Source organism: Myxine glutinosa, chromosome 10 (genome assembly GCF_964187855.1).
Source record: "Myxine glutinosa chromosome 10, kmMyxGlut1.1, whole genome shotgun sequence".
Classification (NCBI taxonomy): domain Eukaryota; kingdom Metazoa; phylum Chordata; class Myxini; order Myxiniformes; family Myxinidae; genus Myxine; species Myxine glutinosa.
This window is the reverse complement of record NC_136270.1, coordinates 5,319,386-5,343,743: the sequence shown is the minus strand read 5'-3', so window position 1 is coordinate 5,343,743 and position 24,358 is coordinate 5,319,386. Positions and strand designations below refer to the sequence as shown.

General features: G+C 43.4%; 1 protein-coding gene and 1 non-coding gene across 7 annotated transcripts in view; one reads left to right on the top strand and one right to left on the bottom strand.

Annotated features, from left to right (window-relative positions):
• The first annotated feature begins 300 nt into the window (after positions 1 to 300).
• On the top strand, positions 301 to 373 carry TRNAR-CCU (transfer RNA arginine (anticodon CCU)). Its single transcript has one exon. It is a non-coding gene; the product is annotated as a tRNA-Arg (tRNA).
• A 1,759-nt stretch (positions 374 to 2,132) lies between these two features.
• The window catches only part of LOC137434280 (sterol regulatory element-binding protein 1), an 81,841-nt gene continuing 59,615 nt past the window's right edge, over positions 2,133 to 24,358 (bottom strand). For all 6 annotated transcript variants that reach the window (XM_068127133.2, XM_068127131.2, XM_068127132.2 and 3 more), the window contains 7 exons: positions 21,396 to 21,495; positions 17,418 to 17,518; positions 11,335 to 11,467; positions 9,463 to 9,619; positions 8,629 to 8,817; positions 6,591 to 6,696; positions 2,133 to 5,118 (listed from right to left, as the gene is read on the bottom strand). In XM_068127133.2, the coding sequence (XP_067983234.1) occupies positions 4,895 to 5,118; positions 6,591 to 6,696; positions 8,629 to 8,817; positions 9,463 to 9,619; positions 11,335 to 11,467; positions 17,418 to 17,518; positions 21,396 to 21,495 (1,010 nt within the window). In that variant the 3' untranslated portion in view covers positions 2,133 to 4,894. The remainder of the gene's footprint in view (positions 5,119 to 6,590; positions 6,697 to 8,628; positions 8,818 to 9,462; positions 9,620 to 11,334; positions 11,468 to 17,417; positions 17,519 to 21,395; positions 21,496 to 24,358) is intronic.

Below are 24,358 nucleotides of genomic sequence, written 5' to 3'. Positions count from 1 at the left end.
AAAATGAGCTTCCTTTCCTATCCTGTTAGTATAGAGATCAGTGGTTCAGACAGATAAGTCTTGTGTCATTGCTCTATGCACAAACGCATAGCATTTGAACTCAAAACCGGCAAAAATATTTTCCTTTATCTGTAAAGAACTTATTTTGCATTCAGTCAGTTTCGTCACTTATGGTTTCTGCTCCTTCGGCTTTACCTCAGTCGATTGACTAAATGAACAGGTTTTTAAACATATATCTTCACGAATAAATACAATTAAATTTCCTTGAAATAAATGTTTAGATACTAAAGTACACGATCAGCCCCAGTGGCCTAATGGATAAGGCATTGGCCTCCTAAGCCAGGGATTGTGGGTTCGAGTCCCATCTGGGGTGAAATTTTATTCTTGATCTGGCCATAAGAAACAAGGATTTGTTTTTACTAATTGGAATGCTTCAACATTTGGGGAGAAAAAAGTACTCAACATTGGGCCGCAAGATGGATGTGCAGGAATTGTTGGCTGCATGTGACGCACTTCCTGTCTTCTTCGAATGTGCGGAATGACGTTTAAACTACAGCCCTGCTCGAATTGATGTATTATCAGCTCGAGTCGCACTTTCGTCCGTCTTACTGTTGTAAGAAAATAAAATCAACCCAAAATTATCGGCGATTTACAGTTGGGTGTACGAACAGGATTGAACGAAAACGTTTTCTGTGATTTTCGTTGGATGTATGTTCCCTCATAAAATACGCGCCAAACAAAACCAGTCACTTTTACCACAGTATATTAAATTAATCAAGAAGACCGAGCATTCATCAATGCAGGACCTCGTCGCGGTATATAGATCACAGTAGATCTAAGACCCAGAACGGACTCTCATTGACCTATCGATGATCTTTCGCAAAATCACAATCGCTTTTCTTGTTCCTTTGGGAACGTGAGGCTGATGTCATCCAGTAAAATCCCACATTCCCACGTCCACATATAATCACAAAAAATACGTCGGTAATGCCGAATTCGTTCTTTGTAAAAATAAAAGAACTTAACAAATGCTTGACGTGTTCTTCTTCACCACGATTTTGACTCTTCTTCTGCAAAAGGATTATTTTTCTGTGGTTTTCGTCCAGTCTGCGCCTTGTCCAGCAGACACACCCACAGACCTTGCCCAAGTGTACACATCGTAATACATTTCAATGAAGAATATGTACAGAATCTAATGATAGAATATGTGTAGAACTTAGTGGGATCAGTAAATGGCAGGTGGGCTGTTTTATTTATATTTTTTCATTTTTGTTATTTATTTAATGTACACTTGTGTATATGTCCTTCTACCCTATGGCTACCATTGCTGGTAACCTAGTGGCTGCCACCTCCATCTGAAACTTGTAAATAAACCTTTTACACAGCCCTGTGCATTCCTTCGTTTTGGGGTCTCATGGGAGAGCAAAGATGGCGGACAAATGGCTTCAAAATAATGACCTTCCTCTCCTATCCAGGTAGTGTATACCGAGATCAGTGCTTGGTCTGAGTGTGGACTCGGCTGACAGTCGCACAGAAACTCCAAATATCCCGTTGCCATTTCTTTTCCAAGATGGCACCCGTACAGTGACCTATAACGTCATAATTATCGTTAAAAATTTTACAGGAGACGCTCCTATGGTGAAAATTTCGTGTCCATTGAACTAACAGTTGGAGAGAATATTTTTTTCATACTGATCGGTTCAAATGTACTAGTCGAATTATGACGTCATAATGAAGGCACCAATGACATCATTAACATATCTTATTCCCCATGGGGAGTACTTGACAATGAGCCATGTTTCAATGGAGCGGTTTGGGAGACAGAGGTGTAATGGTTGTACAATATGGCGTCTGTACCACGTGACCTATGACGTCATAATTATGAATAAAAACATTGATCTGATCATAGCTAAATCTCCTACCTTGAAATTAAACAGAAAATTTCAACACCATAATGGTGTCAACCTGTGGTTGTTTTTCCATGCCTAAGTATACCTAAGATGATGAAAGGTAAATACAAAATCAGTCTGGAAGTTTTTCACCTGAATAGACAGCGGCAGGACCAGGTGCCATTTGCTTGAGAGTGAAGACTGTGGGTGGTGATGTGAAAGAGACCCATCAACTCGGCTTCATCGCAGTTGATTCTCAGCAAGGATTAAATAAAATTTAATAAACCTCAAAATGCACTAAGGAAAAAAGTAGTACGCAACAACAACACATTCATCACAACTTTCCAAAAAAAAAAAAGACTCGAATGAACAATTTGTACAAACTCGGGGTCACTCATCCCTCTAAAACAGGTGGTTTCACAAATCGGACCCATAACCACCTCTTGGCCTTTGACATTTCATTTCTAATAAAACCAAAATCCTGCAAACACATCCGATTCGACACAAACCCTGGAGATGACATCATGTAATGCATACAAATTAAATCAAACTTTTTTAATAGGTAAAAGGTGCTGGCAACTTCAGAAATATAAAAAAACCCAAAAAAACCCCCCAAAAAAACCAGGAAGTTACGGTAGAAAACTTTGTACAAAATCACCTTCAACTATCCTTTGAGCTTTTATTTTAAATCTCCACCGGGACAGTCTTGACATTCTGCACATTTCTGACCTTTTAGATCTCCATAACCTTAAGGACACCACAAGCTCCTTCTGTATTGCATATAAATATATAGGTTTTGCACAAAATCCCAATATATGGGGTGAGCCCGACAGGTACCGAGCTGCTGCTCTGTACACCACCCTGGATAACACCAGCCATCTCTCTCCGTTGGCCTTTCAAACACTCCTCTTCCCACAATCCTCCCATTTCAACCGCAGTGGACTACTCCGCTTCATCTTACCCCAACCCATCTGCTCTCTACCTCTCTTCAGAAGTCTTTCCTCCTCCACCTGTACCATGTGACCTGCGCACCTCAGCCGGCTCTTCACCAATCTTCCCGTCAAGAGTATCTGCGCACCAAAGTCTATCCCCAACCACAATATTCCTGACCCGGTTGTTCTGACTGAACTGCAGCTTCCTGTTGTTGCTGCCCTGGCAGTGTCACCGTCTCCGGCTCCGTGTAGATATGCCGGCATCACATCAGCATAAGAAAATGTCAATATTCCATTTCAAAAATTCTGTTCACATCATAAAAGAAAAATTTAAAAACAGAATCACAAAACATTTTAAGATTACACTTGACGCCCGCTCAGCTCCTAAAACAAACATGGATGATGTGTCCAGGTGATAAGATGAACACAATTATCAACAGGACTTGCAGATGCACCTTTCACTTTAAAGGGGAACGGACATGAGTATAGACATCAAATGCTTAAGGTTAATTAATTGTAGCAACAAAAAAGATTAAGTTTGGCGCAAAAATTGTTGCTCCAGCATGCGTGAATCGTGAGATATCCGAGTTTTAAAATGCCAATAGCAGACGATTTCTCTCGCGCCGGCCAGCATCTTGCGATAATCTGCCCTCCACGATGTGACGTCATCGGAGGAAGCTGATGTGACTGCGCAATAGTAAACAATGGCAGACACCGACTCCGATAGTTGCGTAAGTCTGGATATCAGCGATATTTCTGACCAATCTGATGCGGAAAATGAAGAGAAAGTTGATAATCTTGGGGAATCGCACTCCATTCTCCCATACAGATTCGAACCATACCGTCCAGAGAGTGAAGAAGAGAAATCGTCAGACACAGACACAATGGCGATCGATTTTGATCTCGGGCGCCTCCAAAATACTGAATGGCATTCATTTTTATGTCTCTTTTTTAATTGAAAAAGTTTCTTTTTCTGGTCAATGGAATACATAACTAATATTTAATTAATGTTCGGTCCGTGAGGCAAGAAATGGATAGAAACACAGAAACGAAATACGACTTTATTGACTTAGTGCAGCACTGCAGGTGTATCAGTTGTAATTGTATCATTATAGCACTCTCTATAATGCAAGCAATCTCTGTGTGTCTGTGTGTCTGTCTGTGTGTATGTCTGTGACCGCTGTTTCTCGACAACCACTGGTCCGATCTAAGTGAAACTTGCCAGGTATATTGCTGGGGACCTGAGGATGTGCCTTTTCAAGGTTTGCTATTAATCGGACAAGTGGTTACCAAGTTATGGCCATTTATTTAGCAAACACATACGTTTTGTACGTGAACGAAGGAACAGCGAAGGAGAGAGCGAAGGAACGGCGAAGGACGAGAGCGAAGACCGAAGGAACGATGCAAGTTTTAATTTTTCTTTGCACGTATGGTCAAGCGACAGCGAAGGAACCGCGTGTGTTTGTTGTTTCTGGCTCGCGGTTTGAAAATTGAATACTTGGCCATTAAAACTAATTTGCGATTAATCGTAACTGCAATATGCGAACTTCCGGACAGTGAGGCCTTATTTTTGGTACGTACGTCAACGTATGTATGTCCACGTACCTACCTCCCCGCACGTACGGGCACGCACTAGCAGCAGCCACACAACGACTGGGCATGATTCCAACTGATCGTAACGAAAACAAAGCGATGTTCTGATCATCACGAAGCCAACAAGGCTTTAAGAACGAAAAACTGGGTTACTTCGCAAACGTCATTTCCGGTTTGCGGTTTTGACAAAACTGATTTTGCTTGTTCGGCGATATTTTGACAAATTCTAATAAAACCGCGAAGATATTTGTGAAATGAACTCAATAGAAGTGTTTAAGATATGTTTATGTTTCGAAATCTGCAAAGTTGTTTTGGTCGTGTCCGTTCTCCTTTAAGTAACAACATTCCATGAAAGACCTCGGACTACAGATAACAGTGAGACATCATAAACCCAAAGCACACCGTTGGCCACATGGCATCGACTTCAGTTGGTAAGAGAAAGTCAAAAGAAACGACAGCTGAGAGGAGGCCACGTCGCGCTCATCCACTGAGCGTGGACCCTCCTCCTAGCAAAAGCATCTGCCGACAGCGCTGTAGACCACGTTCATCTCCAGCTTTTTCCAGGACTCTGGTGGCCTCCCTCAGCAAGTATTCTCGACCGCCCATTGCGGCCAGCCACGCAGGTGGGAGGCCATGGCAGGCCAGCAGCATCGCCCGGGCTCGCGCGCATGATCCAGGTTTCCCAGGAACCTTTTTCCCATCGTCTGTGCAACAACGGAAATGAATGGCGCTGGGATGCACACAAAAAAACAACAACAACAACAACAGGCATTTTAAGGCCATTTTCCCTGCCAGAGCGGGGGTTAGCCTTGCGGTCCCCATGACAATCTTCTCCATTTTGCCCTATTTTCTGCATCTCCCCATTGATAACCCCCTTGCCCGCAATTCTTCTTCCACCATCTTTAGCCAAGTCTTTCTCGGTCTTCCCCGTCTTCTACTTCCTTCTACATTCATTTCCATCACTCTTCTCAACCAGTCACTTTCATCCTTCTTCAACACATGACCAAACCATCTCAACCTGTTCCTCTTCACAGCATCCATCACAGGCTCTATTCCCATCATCTTTCGCAATCCATCATTTGTGCTGGGACGCACACGATAGATAAAAATATTTGAAACGTTATTGGCAATTAATGAAAAGTACCGAGTTCACGAGATCATGCACTCAATCATTGTGCCTGGAAAGGAGGCCTGAAATGTGAAAATGTAACACGTGGCTTAACCCAGAAGTGCTCGTCGTCATCATCTGCAACAGGTTTGGGAGGCCTAGTTTGAAATGTGGTTTGCAAAGAAAGATCATGGCTGAGAATGAGAACCAGGAGTTTCAACGACTGCACTTCCTCAAGAGGATTGTTAAGAAAGTAGATAAGAGAGAGACAGGTTCTTTCGGAGAGAGACATACTCTGGATTGAAATTTGTCTGGATTTCAAGGTGAGAGATTTGATTTGTCTGGATTGAAAGACATATTCCAAGTGTTTTCCGAGCTTCTAATTTTGTCAATAACTGAAGAGAGGGAAAGAGGTCGCAGCCTGTCTGTCTGAAGGATGAGGAATGTCACGGCAGGGGGTGGAGCCATCAGCAAATAGACAAAGGGGATTTTCCAAGAGATTCAGAGAGATCATTGATGAGGATCAGGAATAGGACTAGGCCCATGACAATGCCTTGGGGAATTCCAGCCTCGACAGGGGGAGGAGATTAAAGGAATCCGTTGAGAGCCACACATTGGCTGCGAGAGTACAGGAAGTCAGTGAGACATGTGTGGAGTTGGCCTTGTTGTTTGTGATGTAGTAATTTCAACAAATGGGGTAACAAAGTAATCCTCATGGTTAACCCCTCGCAAACAGCAACACAGTTTTGAATTCTTCATTAACAATTGGGAATTTAGAATTCGCACTGTCTGTTCCTCTGGTAGGCCCTTCCTGCTGGCCTATAATCATGTCGGGGTCACGTCCTTTTGAAAGATCTACACATTTATGGACAAATCCACTTCCCGAAAATTTAATTACCTGCACTATTTGTGCTGTCCTGCTCGGATCTATTTGTGAATCCAGTAATCATGTTTAATGATTCCAGCAATCCAGCAATCACTCCGCATGCTATACCTTCATAAGTACAACTGGTTCTTTCTCTCAAACCCTCCACCCCAATCCCTAACCCATGCATTCCCCACCCGTACCATTTCTGATGTCAGCTCTGTGCCTCAGCCCTTGGTCGAGCAAGTGCTGGGTACGTGTTGGACTTGCGCCGGCCATGACACGTGCTGTGGCCTCATGAAGAAACAGCTGCCGTGAGGGGGGAGGGGAGAAAGGCAAAACAATTTAGAAAAACATGTCCTGCATATTATGCTTTCCTTTATAAAACCACAACGTAAAAATAAATAAATAAACAAATATAATTTTAAACCTTAAAACCATTCTTGGGAAACATGCCAGGGGCATAGTAAAGGCCCCTTTATATGATATGTGCCATGTGACAAACTATAGAAAAGAAGGGACACTGTCCTCACCATCATCCTCAAGTAAAGCATTGTTATATTTACCTCCGCCACAAAAGGTTGATGGAGGTTATGTTTTCACCCCTGTCTGTCTGTTTGTCTGTCTGTCCGTTTGTGAACAAAATATCTCAAAAAGTTGTGGACGGATTCGGACGAAATTTGGCAGAGATGTAGCGTATGTGACAAGGACTAAATGATTAGATTTTGGTGAAGATCTGGATTCGGATCCGGCTATTAGAATGTTTTAGTGATTCTTCACCATCGAGTGATATGGCCAAAACCGATACATAGCAAGATATCGCAAAAAGTTATCGACGGATTTGGACGAAACTAGTTGACATGTTGTGTGTGTGACAAGGACTAATAGATTCGATTTTGGTGAAGATCTGAATATAGATTCGGATATGAGAATTATTTAATTTCTTAAGTGATTCTTCACCATTGGGAGATCAGGCCAAAAACGATACATAGCAGGATATATCAAAAAGTTATTGATGGATTTGGACGAAACTTGTTGGATAGGTCGTGTGTGTGACAAGGAAGAATCGATTCAATTTTGTTGAAGATCCGGATCCGGATCCGGCTAGTAGAATTTTTAAAATGATTCTTCACCATCGAGTGATATGGCCAACCAGGTGGAGGTATTCTCTCTACTGAGTGCCGTTCTAGTTGCAAGTGTAAACCTCAAAAGTAAGTTTAAATTGACCTTTTTTGTCGAGCCCATCTGACAATCCCCTCCGGGTACTACAAACCTCGTCATTATTAGCTCAACTGGACTTTAGTCCGATGAGCTTATGCGATCGAGCAGTGTCCGTAGGTAAGTCAGTGAGTGAGTGAGTGAGTGAGTGAGTCCATAAACACTTCAGTCATTATCGCTTGAACCAAACACACTATTTAGATGAAACTTGGCCACAAGCTTCGTATATGATGCCTAACGAAGGTGTATTGACCGCATCAAAATCTTGACCGAGGGGGGGTGGGTTTTACCCCCCAAAATAGGTATTTGTTCTCTTCTCCGAAACTACACACACAATTTTGATGGCTCGGGAGTCATGGCTGGAGATCGAATTAATTTTCAAGTTCAGGTTTTTCTCATTTGTCATTCAGCCTTTTAATAGCAAAGCACTAGAAAAGTCAAATCTTCATTCAGCAATACATCAACATCATAGAACCACCTTTGGAGGCCATTTATTCCCGCAGATCAGGGGTTGGCCATTTTTGGGCACCTTGGTCCCCTTTTTGAAGCAATGTTTTACAGCCGGATGCCCTTCCTGCCGCTAACCCTGTTAGTCGCCTCTTTCGACACACAGCGAATTACCAGTGAACTGGTACTCAATTTGTCGATCTCGTCAGGATGACAGGCTGAGTCAACCCCCCTGGTGTTAATTCAGCGATCGACTGGGATTCGAACCCAGGATCCTAGGATCCCAAGCCGGCACCCTAACCGCTAAGCCAACACCCTAACCGCTAAGCCAACACCCTAACCGCTAAGCCAACACCCTAACCGCTAAGCGAACACCCTAACCGCTAAGCCAACACCCTAACCGCTAAGCCAACACCAGCCAGATACTTCAAACTCATGGAGTTACAAAACTGTAATCGACCAGAAACTTCTACCAAAAGCATGTTTTGTAGTTTAAATATATCTTTACATATCAGTAAATCACAAACAACTGTGATCCAATGCCAACGAGTGTGATCGAGTGCGTCATATCCTCACCATGCCATGCGCAGCCACGCAGTGCTGGGCGATCTTGCGCATGGTACCCAGGTCTCGTTGGAAACCACAGATCTCTGCAGGGCTGGCAGCAGGAAGTGGTCCAGATCCCTTATTGAGCCCCCCTTCCTGCTGTTCCCACATTTGTGCCCTCAGGGTGAGCAGCAGATTGCTGAGCAGGAAACAGAGCGCCTATGGAGGTGTTACAAAGGGTTAGGATCCACGGACGGTTCAATCTCTCCAGGGGATGTAATCCGGCAAGTTGCGGATTAAAAACCGTTAAATTAAGGCTTGTAAATAAAATTAGACTGGGTGCTGGTACTTTAATTTTCCAGTACCACAGCACTCAGTAGTCCATGCTGCATGGTACCCAGGAGTCCATGCTGCACTGCACCACATGTCCATGCTGCACAGCGGTTGCATTGCACCACACGCACTGGCACATGCAATGCAACTACAATGCACCACGGCCACTGGCACCTCCATGCGCTGTTGAACCGTTGTCAGCTTGCACTCTCAGTGGTGGCCATTCCACAAATGAGCGACTTGTGCAGATGGTTGTCATTTTGAGCTTGAAGAAACGGTTGCAATTGGGAACACCCATGTTTTAAAAATGAACAAAGTACCAACAACCTGTATGACAGGCTAAAGAAAAAGCTTAAGTATGAACTTTTTTTTACTTCTAAATAAAGGGCACTATTTTGTCAGGAGATACAGTTTGAGGTATGAATTGAGGTTACAAGCACGATAAAAGCAAAGCATAAGCAATCAGTTATAAAAGGAACATGCGTGTATATTGACAAAGGGGTGTACACAGTATCCAATCAGCGGTCCCACCTGCTCAGTCGGAGACGAAGGAGGACTCGATGTAACATGATGGAAAAGCAGCCGGCTCGACTCCTCTACCATGGACCGAGGCTTTTTCTTGAGACCCCATCGCTGCAGGCTGCGCCGAGCCCGGAATGCCAACACCAATGTCTGGGGCAGCACACTCCTGTTGGCACAGGACAGCGCAGAATGCTAGTGCCCCCCATTACCATGAATCTGGTACTCATTTTGCCGACCTTGGAAGGATGGCAGGCTAGGAAGGCAAAGCTGAGACATCTCAGCTAACTGTTATTTAACCGCACGACAGGGGCTCAAACTCAAGACCCGAAGATCTGAAGACAGCCGCCTTAACTGTTGAACAGTACACGAGGCTTGAGTTCAGAAGTTGAGTTCAAATGGGAACACAAACAGGCCAACCCAAGACTCGTCTCTTCTTTAACTTTCAGATCCTCAGTTTTAGAATCCACCCAGGCCATTTCACCTTTGATATATTGTACTGCTTCTTCAATGTGAACAGCAGATGGATGTCCTAAATCTTAATCAGATGTCAGCGTCAGCAGACTTAAAATCTGTCTGGCACCCGCCATAGTTTCAAATTCGTCAGCTAATGGTATCCAGTGTTGGCCCCATGATTGGCCATCAGATTTCCTATACACTCCCAAGCAGTAATTTATGACGGCATTCTCCCGCGTGTTCTACCTCCTGAAGCCAGCGCTCTGCAACGCAGCATTCCGAGACCAATCTTGTTCTTGATCATTGGAAAATGCACTCTCACTTTGCAGATAACTTCACTATGGATAGCATAGTTCCTCACTCTAGTATACAAGCTGTGCAGTAAAAAGATGTAACCAGAAACCAGTCATCTACCTGGAACATGCCTTTTAACGCAAGAATGACTTATCTTCGGGTCCTGAATCTCGTCATTTTTGTGCCTTTGTACAGATCAGATGACAAATCCCCCAATGTATTTCTGTGGTCATACTCTCAGAAAGGTAGAGTATCTAAAGCTCCTAGGCCTCACCATCAGTTATAACCTTTCCAGAGAGATCATATCTCCATGATAGCGTGCAAAACCAGCTACTGCCTCTGAATTACCTGTAGCGCCCAGTCCATCTGATGTCATCGTCAGCTTATAATGTTGTGCAAGGCCTTCATCCAAAGTGCAATGGAGGGAAGACTCCCTTCTGGATACTGGTAGTGGTGCTTCTCTAACGTAGTTTCCCACCATGCCAAGGGGCCTCAAGCCCTCAATGGTGTTGATAAGAGGCTGAGTGTCAGGTTCCCCTTCCTACTCACTGTCAGCAGGTTTGCGGCCTTGCAGACTTTTCTCCACTCTCTACTGATATTGCGTCTCCTGCTCTCCTACCTCGATGACTAACCTCTACCTCTTTAGGTAACCAGTATTCTAACAGAAACCTCCACCTTGTTAGGGTTGTTCCTCCTCAAGTGTGAACTTAACTTATTTTCATTCATCCCCTTCTCTCATATGTAGAACTATTTTCAAATCTATTGTCTTGTGCTCTTCCCTCAAGGACTTCAAGTCTGCTGCAACTCATGGTCTCTCCAATTTTTACCTCTGACTATTACTACCCCTGAAATCCCGTCCCCCCTTTCATCTGCGATTCCTCTCCTTGTGCTGTGGTGCATCCATTTGTTCTTCTCTTCCTGTTTCCCTTTCACCCAAGTTTGTGTCTGTTGACCATTTGCTCCTTTGTTGTTCCCAATTTTACATGAGCCTTCACACCTGAATTACAAAAAGGTCAAGATAGAAATATATCACTCACATCTTATATGAAAGACTCAAATGGTTCAAGGAAATACAAAAAGAAACCTGAGAGGACTACGTCATAAACAAACAGCCAAAAAGGACAGGTGGCTCACTTTGCCTGGCGCAACTTTTGAGGAACAACCTCGATCTGTTCCCAGTTGTGATCCACCAATCCATCATCACCAGTGTGCCATCCCACACAAAGTGCAACCACTGCTGCCCACCACAGGCTCACCTCGTCTGGACCTACTCACACACATCATAGTGAAATCACATCCAAGTATTGGTTTAACGATATGAGGGAATAGGAAATTATCACGATAGTTTTTGTGACGATACTATACGTCCCCTTGGACATATCTTGGGTGCATGACAATTTGACATCCTGCTTTGCTGGCCAAGCTCTCTACCTGTCAACATGTTGACATCAATGGAACCCTCCCCTCCCGTCTCCCAAAGTAGGCTGGAGTACCACCAAAAGACCAGCCGCAGACTGGGCATCCTCCTTCGATCCAAGTCTTTCCTTGGAAAATCAAGAGCTACTCACAGTCTACAAAACCTTTGTCCGTAGCTCAATGGAGTTGATGCCCCAGCAGCACATCTGTCTCTCCGGAATTCTCTAGAATCTAAAGCTCTTTAAATTATTGGAATGTCCCATGATGAGGCCTAAACACCGGGGCTGTTGCTTTCACATCGTAGGTAGGTTGGTGGTCTCTGTTTCCGAGAGGCTATTGTTCGATACTGCTCCCTCTGCTCTCTGTGCCCCGACCCTCCCTACCGACTCCAGGATGCATGTGTTCTTCCAGTAACCCCCTGCTGGATAAACTTCCAAACTCTGGGCTCGCTGCACACTTCAACTCGCATTCCTTGTTTCCCACTCTCCTCCCATCTTTGGAACTACTTTCCAGAGGCTGTTCTGTGTCGCTCTCCCTTTAGGGTTTCAAGCAAGCAGTGCACCGTCCCCAATTGTTATCCCAAATTTTGTCCCATGATCTTTATTACCCCATTAACATTTCCCAACCCAACCATCTGACTTGTTATTTTCTGTTTCCTCCCTTTCCTCTTATCCTGTTTGTTCATTCCCTTGATATTTGTTCAACTGCCAGATCGACCTTGCTCTTCCATGAGCCTCAGGACTGTGAAGAAAAAAGGTCACCTTGATAGTTATTATGATATTGGTACATCCTTTGTAGATTACATTTTGTTTCATTTGATTTGTGAAACTTTAGTTTAGTCACGAGAAGCACGAGTAATAAAAGTGTTCCCATTGACTCTGCTTGATTGAAATTTGATTGAAATTTTTAGATGTTCATACCTCCGTGTTGCAATCGTAGGATACTCAGCTACAATGCAATCGTAGGATACTCAGCTACAATGCAATCGTAGGATACTCAGCTACAATGCAATCGTAGGATACTCAGCTACAATGCAATCGTAGGATACTCAGCTACAATGCAATCGCAGGATACTCAACTACAATGCAATCGGAGGATACTCAGCTACAATGCAATCGTAGGATACTCAGCTACAATGCAATCGTAGGATACTCAGCTACAATGCAATCGTAGGATACTCAGCTACAATGCAATCGTAGGATACTCAGCTACAATGCAATCGCAGGATACTCAACTACAATGCAATCGTAGGATACTCAGTTACAATGCAATCGTAGGATACTCAGCTACAATGCAATCGTAGGATACTCAGCTACAATGCAATCGTAGGATACTCAGCTACAATGCAATCGTAGGATACTCAGCTACAATGCAATCGTAGGATACTCAGCTACAATGCAATCGTAGAATACTCAGCTACAATGCAATCGTAGGATACTCAGCTACAATGCAATCGGAGGATACTCAGCTACAATGCAATCGGAGGATACTCAACTACAATGCAATCCTAGGATACTCAACTACAATGCAATCGTAGAATTCTCAACTACAATGCAATCGTAAGATACTCAGCTACAAGGCAATCGTACGATACTCAGTTACAATGCAATCGTAGGATACTCAACTACAATGCAATCGTAGGATCCTCAGCTACAATGCAATCGTAGGATCCTCAGCTACAATGCAATCGTAGGATACTCAGCTACAATGCAATCGTAGGATACTCAGCTACAATGCAATCGTAGGATACTCAGCTACAATGCAATCGTGGGATACTCAGCTACAATGCAATCGTGGGATACTCAGCTACAATGCAATCGTAGGATACTCAGCTACAATGCAATCGTAGGATACTCAGCTGCAATGTAATCGTAGGATACTCAACTACAATGCAATCGTAGGATACTCAGTTGCAATGCAATCGTAGGATACTCAACGACAATGCAATCGTAGGATACTCAGCTACAATGCAATCGTAGAATTCTCAACTACAATGCAATCGTAAGATACTCAGCTACAAGGCAATCGTACGATACTCAGTTACAATGCAATCGTAGGATACTCAACTACAATGCAATCGTAGGATCCTCAGCTACAATGCAATCGTAGGATCCTCAGCTACAATGCAATCGTAGGATACTCAGCTACAATGCAATCGTAGGATACTCAGCTACAATGCAATCGTAGGATACTCAGCTACAATGCAATCGTGGGATACTCAGCTACAATGCAATCGTGGGATACTCAGCTACAATGCAATCGTAGGATACTCAGCTACAATGCAATCGTAGGATACTCAGCTGCAATGTAATCGTAGGATACTCAACTACAATGCAATCGTAGGATACTCAGTTGCAATGCAATCGTAGGATACTCAACGACAATGCAATCGTAGGATACTCAGCTACAATGCAATCGTAGGATACTCAGTTACAATGCAATCGTAGGATACTCAGCTACAGTGCAATCGTAGGATACTCAGCTACAATGCAATCGTAGGATACTCAGCTACAATGCAATCGTAGGATACTCAGCTACAATGCAATCGTAGGATACTCAGCTGCAATGCAATCATAGGGTACTCAACTACAATGCAATCGTCGGATACTCAACTACCATGCAATCGTAGGATACTCAGCTACAATGCAATCGTATGATACTCAGTTACAATGCAATCGTAGGATACTCAGTTACAATGCAATCGTAGGATACTCAGTTACAATGTAATCGTAGGATACTCAGCTACAATGCAATCGTAGGATACTCAGCTACAATGCAATCGTAGGATACTCAGCTACAATGCAATCGTAGGATACTCAGCTACAATGCAATCGTAGGATACTCAGTTACAATGCAATCGTAGGATACTCAGCTACAATGCAATCGTAGGATACTCAGTTACAATGCAATCGTAGGATACTCAGCTACAATGCAATCGTAGGATACTCAGCTACAATGCAATCGTAGGATACTCAGTTACAATGCAATCATAGGATACTCAGCTACAATGCAATCGTAGGATACTCAGCTACAATGCAATCGTAGGATACTCAGCTACAATGCAATCGTGGGATACTCAGCTACAATGCAATCGTAGGATACTCAGCTGCAATGTAATCGTAGGATACTCAACTACAATGCAATCGTAGGATACTCAGCTACAATGCAATCGTAGGATACTCAGCTACAATGCAATCGTAGGACACTCAGCTGCAATGCAATCGTAGGGTACTCAACTACAATGCAATCGTCGGATACTCAACTACCATGCAATCGTAGGATACTCAGCTACAATGCAATCGTATGATACTCAGTTACAATGCAATCGTAGGACACTCAGCTGCAATGCAATCGTAGGGTACTCAACTACAATGCAATCGTCGGATACTCAACTACCATGCAATCGTAGGATACTCAGCTACAATGCAATCGTATGATACTCAGTTACAATGCAATCGTAGGATACTCAGCTACAATGCAATCGTAGGATACTCAGTTACAATGCAATCGTAGGATACTCAGCTACAATGCAATCGTAGGATACTCAGCTACAATGCAATCGTAGGATACTCAGTTACAATGCAATCGTAGGATACTCAGCTACAATGCAATCGTAGGATACTCAGCTACAATGCAATCGTAGGATACTCAGTTACAATGCAATCGTAGGATACTCAGCTACAATGCAATCGTAGGATACTCAGCTACAATGCAATCGTAGGATACTCAGCTACAATGCAATCATAAGACAATCGTACGATCCGATTTCAATTTTCACGTTTGGGGTGATCAGTATGATGACAATAGTGACAACGTGACACAAATGTCATTACTTGGTATTGCTCAGTAAAGTGTGTTCACCCTCCCATTTTTGAAGTGTTTTAAATCACCAATGCTGCAGTTAGCAAAAGATCTTGAGGGATCTTTTAAATAAGATCTTAATGGCTTGAGGGGGCATAAAATAGATGGAGGCACCACCAACAAAATCCTAATCCTTTGTGTGTGGCAATCCTAAATCCTTATTTTTTGGTTCATTTTAGGAATTCTGTGCAGAATGTGATTAACAACGTACACACTATACTTTATTAGAAAAACATTATCGATCGATAAGGTAATGCAATGATGAACATTCCAATTTGACATTAAAGGCATGTAATGCGATATTGTATCGTGACAATCATATTGTTACTCCCCTACAATCTCAGGCAAAGTGCTCAGAGCATAATACCTTGTAAGAAAAATTAAGCACAGAACAATCTAATTCTTAATGAATGGGTTATTAAAAATTGCACCCATGTCCGAAGGAAGCGGTTCCGTTTGACATTTTTCATATGAAATAGGCAAAGCCTAGAAACGAATCAAACCTTTTAGAACCCCCTAGAATTAACCTTTATAACCCATTAGAATTACCGTTTAGAATTAGCCTTTAGAACCCATTAGAATTACCCTTTAGAACCCTATAGAATTAAACGTGGTGGGTCAGAAAGGTTCTTCTTCATTTTGATGGATGGATGGAAGGAAGGACAAAGCCAAATATTGAAGTGGCTTCACTGCTTAAAAATAAATAATACAAGCACACAATGAGAATTGCTAAATTGCAATAAATATCCCCTACCGGTCCCAATGACTGTTCTTGTTTAAAAATTGATGAAACGCCCTGAAAGTCGAACTTGTTCGGTAATTTATCATAGTAAAGCCATGTCCCATGTGTCAGTTCAATATGTTAAAAGGGTGTGGGGTGAAAGTCTGGAAAATTGACACATGTCTAACATGTGGTATTTTCTAAATCCAAAAAGGGCATAACTCTGAGAAATTGATGAAACATCCTAAAAACTCAAACTTGTTCTGTAGCCTATAATAAAGCCATGTACCAAGTTTCAGTTGAATATGTCAAAGGGTATGGAAACAAGACCGAGAGTCTAATAACGGCGTAGCCAGGCTTGGATCTGCTGCGTGGAGGATCTGCTGTCCCCCTGTCATGTAAACAGATCCACAGCTCTGATTGATGGATGTTTGTAATGGACATATGTATATACATACATACATACATACATACATACATACATACACAAACCAGATAGACAGACCAACGCTGTTCCAGGCTACACCATACAAATATGGCTGCCGAACCACGTGACCAATGACGTAATCATTTTTTTTTTTCTCAACCACTTTATCACTAGATTACGCTCAAGAATTTTCATACTGATCAGACCAAGCGTTAAACTTGTCGATTTATGACATCATAATGAAGGCACCTATGCCATCATCATTAACATGTGTTATTCCCCATGAGTACTTTACAATGATCCATGGAGCGGTTTCGGAGATATAGAGGTGCAAAGTTTTTCGATTTTTCCAAGATGGTGCCCATACGACATGGCATATGACGTCATAATTATCAGTAAAAAATATTATACAGGAGGAGGTGCTCCTATGGTGAAAATTTAGTGACATTCGGACCAAAGGTTACAGAGAAAACGAATTTTAAATGGAATAAACCCACAAAATGCCGGCGGAAGGGACATGCATACATACACACACTCCGAATGGACAAACGAACGCTGTTCCAGATAGCATTGCTCTACGGGCTATGCCATGAAAAAAGTCTGGAAAACTACAGGTGGGATGGATAGACGGACGGACAGACAGACGGAGAGCAAACCTATGGTCCTTCTCTGGTGAAACCGGTAGGAGACTAATAAACCACAGATAATACCACATTCCTAATTAACCAATTAATCATAGAGCTTCTGTCAAAACTCAAACTCCAGCACTTTTAAATGCTCCCTCCCACGTACCTACAGTAGCGCTGCACAATTTACCATCCAGCTGTCCCGTCTGAGCAGTATTCGCACAGGCTCTGAGCATCTGGAGCATCCGCAACACATCAACAAAGTCTCTGGAATTTTTGAGATACAGGGGTAGAGGGTGAAGGGAATGTTGGGATAGGTTAGTGATCACAAAATAACTTGCCATGGCATAAAATGCAGCAGCAGACCAACGACGTGCGTTCATAAATTCCTTGGAATGAGATACTTGCAATGGTGCGCAACAAACATCAACATTTGTTATTTTTCAATATACAAGTTACAAATAATTTTTTATTAATATTTCACCATTGTCAATTTCCATCCACAAAGGATGAGAAGTTAATGCTGAGTGGAGCATTTTCAAATTTCAAAATTTCAAAATGTTACAAAGCTACAAATAATTTTTACAAAATCTTTTTTCATTAAGAATCAAATCGTCAAGATCGTTGTCAAGAATCGTCAATATTTTTTTGTCAAGGGTCTGCACATCAATAATTAATTGGTCTCTCAGACCGATTCTTGACATGCAAGCCCTGCCAAAGTGTTGGCAAATGCGTGTGGGCTCCGTCAGCCTTTCAGTTGTTTCTAGCAGGTCTCTTAGCTATCTTATGCTGAATGAACTTCTGGTTTGATACCAGAGCACCTTGCTGCAGGGAAAACCTCCACTCGTAGGATTTTCAGCTTCCTCCTCCCAAGTCGATGGATCAATGCCAAACAGATATCTTTCCAGCACATCCTTGAATCATAAATTGGGAGGATGCAAAGCCTCTAACAGCTCACCACAGAAAATGTCCGAGGGAAAGTGCCCATCTTCCATGTGGTAGACATGTCCTGTCCATCACAGCCATCTCTTTTGAGGATATTGCGAAGATTTGATGTCTTGCACCTGTCTAGAATTATCACGTCAGGTCGTTCATCACACCCTCTAATACTTAGGATGTGGCTAAAGAACACAGAGAGAGACCGTGAAGAGGTTTTTCACATCGGCATAGTTTGACTTCTCTATTTGGGGGGGCAAAGCCTTAATATTAATAATGGGTAGCTAGGTCTGACTTCCAAAATTACTGTTTGTTAGTGTAGTTACAGTATACATGAAATCACAAACAGAGTTTAAGTTCATTATTGTTACTCACGTTTAAATACGGGATGTTTTTATGTTGATTGTAAACTACTGAAAAAAATTAATGTGGGGGCATTGCCCCCCTCTGATTCCCCTTCAAACTCCGCCGGTGGTTTCTCATGATGGGTGTAAGTTGACCAGGATTCACTGGCATACAATTATGTGCCTAGAACACACTGTGAACATTAATCTCAGCTTTCCCAATGTGAACATTAATCTCAGCATCCTGTTGAACAGAACTGGTAATCGTAGAGCCGAGATAGCAGAATCCATCAACGACCGAGTGCCGTCAATGACAAAAAAAGGGGCCCATCTGGACACCTCGTGCCATAATGACTCTCATTTCAGATTGATTGGAAGAACAGAATCTTTGCAGGAAGTGGAGAAGGCATTGCGCATGGCTTGGAGCTCAGGTTGAGTGTGGGCACAAAGAACTGCATCGTCGGCAAAGAGCAGTTCACAGATAAGAACGTTACGGATTTTTAGTTTTACCTGCAGCCGGGTAAAATTGAAAACTGCCAGCGCTTCTTGTGTGAAGAGAAAACCCTGGAGATGAGAAGAAAGCTGGTTCAAGTAGTATGGAAAATAAAATTCCAAACAGTGTTGGAGCAACCTCAAAACCTTGCTCTTGTATGGTGAACTTCTGGGACTGGCTCTTGTCAAATTGAACCGTAGCTTGCAGGCCATCATGAAATTCTTTCATGATGCTTAACAGTCTTGGTCGACAGCCCACATGCTGTAAATACATAATTACATATATATTGAGAAAAAAATACGTTGGTGTTTCTTGGACCACCGTTCCGAGAATATTTTGAATGCTGCTTGTTAACATGGGGGTCTAGTCACGTAACTCAAATCGAGTAGAACCGAGTAAATTGAACAGCACCAATCCCTTACGTTAACTGTAGGCATAATGATTAACCCTCGAACCAGAAAACAAGTTTTTGGCTAAATAATTGGCCAAATAACCATATTTCACAACATTGCATTAGTATTTACAGAGGATGACATTCATCTAATTTGTTAGTAAATCTTCCTCTTTTTTTTTTGTATACAGAATCGAGGCTCGTGAAAGAGCTAACATTTATCAAACAAACAAATCAAACAAACAAGCAAACAAAGTATATAAAAAGGGGAGCGGTAGACAAGATGGGGAGAGAAGGGGAGGAAGCACACAAACACAACATTTGAGAGCAGGGACATCGGGACATGTGTGGGAGGGAGAGGGCTTGGGGGGAGGCAGGATAGGTATAAAACGCAAGGACACCAAGGACTTCCAGAAAAGAAGTTGGTATTTCAAAAAAGTGGATTTGGGGTGAAATTAGCGGGGGTAGAAAAGATCAAGGTTTTGGATTGGGGAAGATAAGAGATGGTGGTGAACAGCCGTTTTAAAGACTTGGAGGGTGGAGTGGGATTGAAGAGAGTGAGGGAGTTTGTTCCAGAGGCGGGAGAAAAGAGGAATGAAGGAGTGAAGGTGAGCAGAGAGTCTTGATTTTGGCAGTTTAACCATAAGAGGGTTGCTGGCAGATCTTGTGCGACCTGTAGGAATATTTGGGGGACAGAGCACAGAGAGAGCTGGGGGACCAAGGCCGGAGAGGAGTCGGCAGAAGACGGAAAGACCACCAACCTGCCTGCGGTGAGTAAGTGAAAGGCCCTCGGAGTTAGCGTCATCGCGGGAGATTCCAATGATTCTGAACGCTTTGGTTTCAACAGCGTGAAGACGAGCTAGGTGTGAGGCAGGAGCACCAGCCCAGATGGGAGAGCAGTACTCCATTGAGCTGCGGATGAAGATGAGATTGAAGATGAAGATGAAGTTTCTCTTCTTCTCATGCTACATTTTGCAAGGGTTAAATTCATCTGACACGACTGAATTTTCATTGGCTCTCGCCTCTGAGCTGTTTAACCTGGGTTTGAATCCCGACCCGGCTATAAACGGTCATCCCGGTGTTTCACAGACCGGGTGATTCGTGTGTGTGCCGCCCCTCGGAGGGACGTTTAACTGGGCGTCTCATCTGCCAGCATTAGTTGGTGGACAGTAAAGATCCCATGGTGCCCTTCATGAAGAGTAGATGAGCTGAACAAATTACTTATGCCTGCACACTCAGTTGAGTGTATTTTGTCAGAGTGGTGACCTGTCCAGGATTGTAACTCCAGCCAAGAAACTGCTTCAGTAGAATTGCCGCTCCATATCAAACATGGTGCATGGTGCATGGTGCATGGTGCATGACGACGACGACGACGACGACGACCAGTTTTTGACAAATAAATAAATAAATACTATTTTTAAGTGCTCACATAATCCTTAAATTTCTTAGTTTGTGATTATTTCTGGTTTGTTTCTTCGGCAGGGGCAATTCATTATATATTTTAGTTGACTGTTGTTCATCGTCAACAACCACAATCTTGGTGACAACCTGGTTCCACAGCGGCAAAATAATTTTTATTAAGTACAAGTAAATAAATACAACTCCCCTTACAAATAACTTCAAAGTTGGAGGACGCCATTAAGCCAATCATGCCTGCACGACGGTTGCCAACCTATGGTTGTTTGAACATGCTCCATCCTTTTAAATGCCGATCATTAAGCGAGAAAGCAGCAGGTACCATTTTAAAAGTCTTTGGTATGACTCGGTCTGGGTTCGAATTGCTGACCTTCCAGACAAAGAGAGGATGGTCCAACCATTACAACAGGTCTGGTATGGCAATTAAACGGCCACAAATTCCAACACTTACCTGGGCTATAAGTTCTACAATTTGTATCACACAACATTTACAAAATTAAAGAGGAGAAAAAATGGCTTTTAGAATATCCATGCCTTGCCTCCCCATTCAAAGAAAGATCTCACCTGGATTCTGAGCGAATGACTTCAGGCTGAATCACAGAGTGCAAGCAACAGTCCAGCAGGTGCTCCCGAAAAGCCTGTCCAAGTTGGGCTAATGGTGAAGCTGCAGAAGCACAACAGGATGCATCGCAGGTATCTTTCTGCACTAAGGTTTTGGATGAGATCTCAGCAGGTCTTGCATGTGATAACATGACACTGAACAGGATGCATACCCTGTATGGTTTCAGTAGCAAGTGTCTAAGCTTTAGCCTTTTCCAGTGTCTTGACATTACTGCCATTTTGATTCGGAGACATCTACCTGTTACATATGCATTGGGAGAGGGAGAGGTACAATTTTAAAACAACGGGAAAGGAAGGCACCTGCACCCCTGGTCGGTTCCCATGCCAGCTCCCCACCCCCCCACCCCCACTCCCCCTGACGCCCACACCACACGTCCACCCCTCTCCCACCCTCCCACGCATGCACACTCCTAAGGTGCCCTCCCCCCAAACATTTCAAAGCAAATTTTACATAACTTGTAGATGACAAATTTCATCCAAAATTTCATCCCAATTGCCAAATGTGAATTTGGAAATGTTTAGGCCTAAATTCTCCCTCGGAGTTTTTATTTTTAAATGTGGTCTAAGGCTCATAATGGAGCAAATGCACACACACACACACACACACACACACACACACACACACACACACACACACACACACACACACACACACACACACTTAAAACAACCACTGAGCTTGGGGGAAGTGCCGCCACTGCTGTCACTTCCAGGGATACTCTGAGTACCAGCAACGTAATACCAAAGACACCACTTTTGTCACAGTACTCAGTGGGGCATTTCCTCAGGAGGAATTCCCTCCTCACCATGGATGCCAACCGATGGGGATTGTTCGTGCTCGATCCTTTTAAATGCTCAACGTCAAGCAAGGAACCAGCACGTACCATTTTAAAGTCTTTAGTATGACTCGAACCAGTCCAATCCGGATGTGTGTTTTTTTTTCGGAGACACCATCTCCTTACTGGATGGCCATTGGCTCCCTTTGGGAGCTCATCCGCCTTTTGTCAGGTGTTGTTTTTATTCCTGGCAGGGTGTCACCGTCACCCTTCCCGCTAGCAAAGCCAGTGAGGGGTGTCAGTTTAGTCTCCGATAACCTGAATATGCGGCAGGTAGCACTGGGTCACATGTTACCAGTGAATAATATTCACATGTTACCAGTGAATAATATTCACTGGTAACATGCAAATAAAATTTCACTCCATTGCCAGACGTCACGTGAACAGGGTTCAAAGCATCGCTCGCATGGCAAGTGTCATGCTAACAGCTCCAAAACTCCACCCACGTGAACTGGCCACAAAGAAACATACAAGCCTTGCAGACAACACGAGTGGCCAATTTAGCTCTGTCTCTGATGAATGTCGTGTCTCCAAGAACATTATCGAGGCACAGAAAGAACCTCCCCCCCCAGCCCCTCCCCTCCGCCCCACTCCCAAGCACAAAAGGTTATGCAATCCAAACAACGTCACCAGAGTCTCCTCTGCTCAATCTCCTATAAAAGATTGAAATTTCACCAATTGGAAGCATGGATTCCAAAATGAACATTCAAGGTCAGAGTACAGCTTATTATTGATTATACAAAATTAATTGACCTGGTACGAGGACCATACCAAAGGTCATGGGCATCAGTGTATTCCGCACATTTGTGCCGCATCTAGTAGAATACGAGTTATTCGCAACATCTACCTAGCTATCCACTCCAATTTAAACACAGGCTCGGCACTTGCACAACAAAGCTGTTTTCACAATCTATTGTGACAAAATGGCTGTCAACGACATATAGTTTCGCCAACGTGCAGTGATTGAATTCCTCCTGAAGGAGAACAACTCAGCTGCCTGCAGGTATCTACAGCCGATTGAGGTGTATGGTGTATGGAGATGCCTACATGGGCGCTATCAGTGCCAGAAAGTAGGTGAAACACTTCATAGATGGAAACACGGACATCGTCGATCAGCCACGCTGTGGTTGGCCGAGAAGCACCACAAACGCAATGAGCAGAAATTTGATGGGCTCATCAGTGAGGACAGAAGGATGACAGTTATGGAGATCACAGCACAGCTTGACATAGGACACCATGCCGAACAGGAGATGATAGCGACCTTGGAATATCAGAATGCTTGTTCCTGTTTGGTTCCCAGTTTGCTTACGGAGGAACAGAAAAACACACGCATTGGTGTGTCATCACAGTTGCTTCAACGACATGCTGCCGAGGCGATGACTTTCTGTTCCGTATCGTGACTGGTGATGAAAGCTGGTTCCACCATTTCGACCCAGAAACCAAGCAGCAAAGCATGGAATGGCATCATTCCACATCTCCAAAAAGAAGGCCAAAAGAGTACTCTTCGGCGGCAAAGTTATGGGAACCGTCTGTTGGGATGCCAAAGGATGCATACTGGTTGATTTCCTGCCCAAAGAGGAAACCATCAACGTGGCTCGCTATGTTCAGATGCTCAAGAAACTGAAACATGCACTTCAAGAAAAGCACCCGACATAAAAAGCTGTCATCTTTCAAAATGACAACGCCAGACCTCACAGTGCACATCTGACATTGGAGAAAATCACAAATAATGGCTGGGAAGTTCTCCTCTAACCCCCCCCCCCCACCTACCCCCATAAAGTCTCGCCCCCTCGGACTTCCACCTTCCCAACCCTCGCCCCCTCGGACTAACATCTTTTCGGGCTTTTGACAGATCACATGAGAAGCCAGCTCTATGAAAACTATGTGGCAGTCCAGATAGTCATTTGTAGCTGGTTGTGAAGTGTTGGAACAGACATCAACCGCAGCGGCATTTTTAGGCTCGTGCAGTGCTGGGAGAAATGGGTGGATCGTTCTGGAGATTTTGTTGAAAAGTAATGTGGTATGTCCAGTTAGTATTGACAATACCAGTTTTCTTACATGTACCTTTGT